The sequence below is a fragment of the Priapulus caudatus genome, unplaced genomic scaffold (assembly GCF_000485595.1).
Source record: "Priapulus caudatus unplaced genomic scaffold, Priapulus_caudatus-5.0.1 Scaffold3249, whole genome shotgun sequence".
Lineage (NCBI taxonomy): Eukaryota > Metazoa > Priapulida > Priapulimorpha > Priapulimorphida > Priapulidae > Priapulus > Priapulus caudatus.
In genome coordinates, this window is record NW_014580310.1 from 1 (window position 1) to 3,732 (window position 3,732).

General features: G+C 41.8%; 1 protein-coding gene across 1 annotated transcript in view; it reads left to right on the forward strand.

Moving 5' to 3' along the window:
* Positions 1–17: 17 nt before the first annotated feature.
* LOC106819347 (N-acetylglucosamine-1-phosphotransferase subunit gamma-like) overlaps positions 18–3,732 on the forward strand; it is a gene marked incomplete at its 3' end in the record, with an annotated part of 11,926 nt that continues 8,211 nt past the window's right edge. The window contains 3 exon segments of the mRNA XM_014823993.1: positions 18–62; positions 2,134–2,255; positions 3,289–3,351. Of these exon segments, the coding sequence (XP_014679479.1) occupies positions 43–62; positions 2,134–2,255; positions 3,289–3,351 (205 nt within the window).

The window sequence follows — 3,732 nt, forward strand, 5'->3', positions numbered from 1 at the left end:
CGAGGATGTACACATGGTGAAAAAGTCTCAATAGGATTGTTGATGAAGCCTCACAGTAGCCTGTAAGTTGTAATCATACTAAGCTAGTTTGTGGACATGCGAGGTGCATGTAGATTCAACAACTGCTCATGCTAGTAACTGTATCAGGGGCGTAGATAGCGGGGGGGGATGGGGGGGATGCATCCCCGCCGCTTATTGACGTGGGGGGATGGCGTGTACAATCATCCCCTACTTTCGGAGGAAAATGGGGGATTCAAATTTTCTGGGGGAGGACCCGCATACCCCGCCTGTTTCTTACCACCCTCCTCGAAAACCTGCATTGGCCACTGTCGAGCATAACAAATTGAGCACCCCACTTCAAAAATTGTTCTGCGGCGCCTGTAGAGTACTGCTAACAAAGATTAGATTATAGAATATTTGTATGCATATCAAAAGTCAAATTTGAGTTTAACTGACAGGGCGTAGATAGCAGGGGGATGGGGGTATATCCCCCCCACACTTATTGAGGTGGGGTGGCTTTCATCCCCCTACTTTCAGGAAGAACTGGGGAAAAATTTAATATTTTACAGACAATAAATACTGGATATTTATCTACAAATCCGTCATCGCTATTCATACTCTCCATAATGTATTATTGGAAATGGAACGTGACATATATTTACTGTAAAATGGCTGTAATCGTTCCAAGAATGACATTATTTTACTGAAACTCAGACGGTTAATTTTAGACGGGTTCCCCATATACGATTTTTTTTTCAAATCCCAAAGTCTTATCACGCTCACAAAAGTTTAAATCCTTGCTTTATTCAAATTAGAATAGACCTATTGAGAGTTGGGATGTTGAATCTTCACGGGGATTGAATGGGAAAATTCTATTTTATCTCACTATTTTGGGGGGGGGATGGGGGTGCTGAGACCCGACCGGAAGTATATTCCTGATTTTGTATAAGGGGTGAAAAAATACACTTTTTTGTTCAAATCTGGTTGTCTTTCTCATATTTTTTTGCAGTTTTAACGTTCTCAGTAAAATATACGTTTTATCAAAATTTCAGGGGAGATGATTCCAGTGCTGTAGTTGTCAACGGGGGTCGGTAGTACGGGGCGTCCGCACCACACCTAGAATTTCATGGCAAAGGTATTTTAGGCCTAGGTAATCTGCCACTGGTAACCCCAGTGAGGACATGTACATAGCACAGATTTGTAGTAAGTATTTTAGTCTGGTGTCCCAAAGGTAAAAATACTCAACTCAAGTGATGTTGTTGTGATGAAGATTGTTTAATAGTGCTGCCTCATAGTGCAGGAAATTGCATCGAAGAGGTGTTACTTTCAACAAAATCCCCGGACCCCCCCCCCCCTTAAACAGGAGAGGGACATGCCCTGAAGGAGGAAAAATCCTGATATTCTATGATAGAGATGTCCAAAATTGAGTGCTTTTAGATTGCAACTTTTCAACAATTCCACACAATGGGAGGGTGACACCCCTCCAACCCCCCCCCCCCGGGCGCTTCGTGCCCTTTATAAGTCACTTCTGGATCCGCCACTGGTTTGTGTGTGTGGGAGGGGGTTGCGTGTTATTAAACCTCTGGGATTCAAAGAAAAAAATTTACCCTAGAATTTACAAATTGCACTTACAATATCAATTTTTTTTCAATTTCCTCAAAAACGGCCATCTTGAGCGGTTCTAAAATTGCTAAAATCCAAGAGCTTCCGGGGGCTCCGCCCCTGGACCCGGGCAAGGGCTCTGCCCCTGCACCCTGACAGGGGCCCTAGGGCGGGCCCCTGGACCCCACCATTCAAGGGCTTTGCGCCAAGGCGCTCGGGCGGTGTGCGCTACTCGCGCACACTCTCATATACATTGTCTCATGGAAGTAACAGCGAAATCATCCCCCCACAACTGAGGACCTGTCTACGCCACTGACTGTATCTAATGCACTGCAGGAATTTCGATTGCTGGGTTGTTGTGATTATGCAGATAGTAATATAGTGTAGCGACTTTATAAGAAATTGCCACATGTTGCACGACCATGTATATGATTTTTTCGAAATCTAAATTACTTTTTGTATAATAGGGAGTTCCTTTCTAGGTAATCTCAAATTTGAGCGTATAATACTTTTTCAAGTAATGTGTTGCAGAAATGATTTTGGAGGAGCTGACACAAAGCCATTGACTCTGCGTATAAAGCCAGTTTCGTTTTCGGGGCCACCTCAGTTTCGCCGACTTATTGGAAAGTGTTTTAATTTAACAGCCGACAGGTAACAATATAACCTTACTTTATCATTTCATCATTGGACACATTTTTTCTTATGTTATGACGAATAAGTTTTATTTTCAGAAAAAAAACATGAAAAAAGCTAGTTGTAACAAATTTCTATTTTCTTGTGTCAAATTACCATGTTGTCATGAAAGCTTGGTATACGAAGATGTATTGGGCATAATCAAAGTTTTAGCAGGTCTCTCCACTTAGGTGATAAATGGGCTCAAAGTCAACTGTTACAACCAACCCCTCTCGAAAATTTTGGGGCAAGTTGTACCACATCCGGAGATAGGTTGAAACACACCGGGGTATAGGTTGTAACAGCATTTTATCACTGTAATTCTTGCATAAATAGGGCCGCTCTTAATAATTGTTTGTTTGCAGTTACCCTACCTACCCAAACGTCATGTAGGCAAATAAAATTATTTGGGTAAGAAAATTATTTGTTTACTAACTTTGAAGTACTTCAAATTCATGCAGAAATGAACGTTTTTAAGTTTAAAAATACCATTTTTAACCTACCCAATGATTTTGAAAGTTCATGTAACCGTCTTCACTGACACCACTAACACACTAACATGTTACAACCTGCCCCACGAAATTTGTTACAACAGACCCCACCTACTAACACACTAACATGTTACAACCTGCCCCACGAAATTTGTTACAACAGACCCCACCTATGCCCAGTATGACAAAATGTCCTACTGTACATTACATATGAAAGACAATTCGAATTTTTCTTGATCACTTGTACACGTATTACATAAGTATCCAAACAATATTTGAATTAATTCCAAAACCTACAGCAGCAGAAGTGCAGACCAGCTTTTCTCAGCAGTGTCATATTTTACTTACGTATGTCAAAAATGGTTATTGCTCCTTAATGCACAAACACTATGCACATTGATAACTATTTATAGTGTGAAAGATGGCGTATGACAAGGGGATTTACGTCATGTACTATGACCGTCCCCATGTTTATAGGCTTTGAATTATTAAGCCTGTTACAACTTGCCCCTGTTACTTCTAGCCCCGGTCTCCCCTATAGAAGAAAAGAAGAGATATCTTTTTCTAGCGCAGAGTAACCAGGGCCGTAGGCTGAGCAAATTCTTAGCGGGAGGGGGGCAAATTTCAGACTCAACTGTGTAATGATGAGCGCCGATCGCAGCTCTTGATCGACGCCCATAGTGTTGTAGAGGAGGGGGGGGGTCTGAGACAAGGCTTTCACGGATAAATGACCAAAAAATCACGTTAGGATTATTTACGATTATTAGATAAGCTTATTTTTTACTTGTGCTCCAAAATCTAGGGGGCAGCTCCCCCCCCCCCAGAAGCTACGGCCCTGGTAACAGTTTGGATAATGAATCTAGCTAGGTAATGCACAACGCATATCAAATTTCATGTTCAAATACATGCTGCATTGTAACTCCAAAATACTAGCTGAGCTAGACGTTACTAGCCGATACGAGCTAGC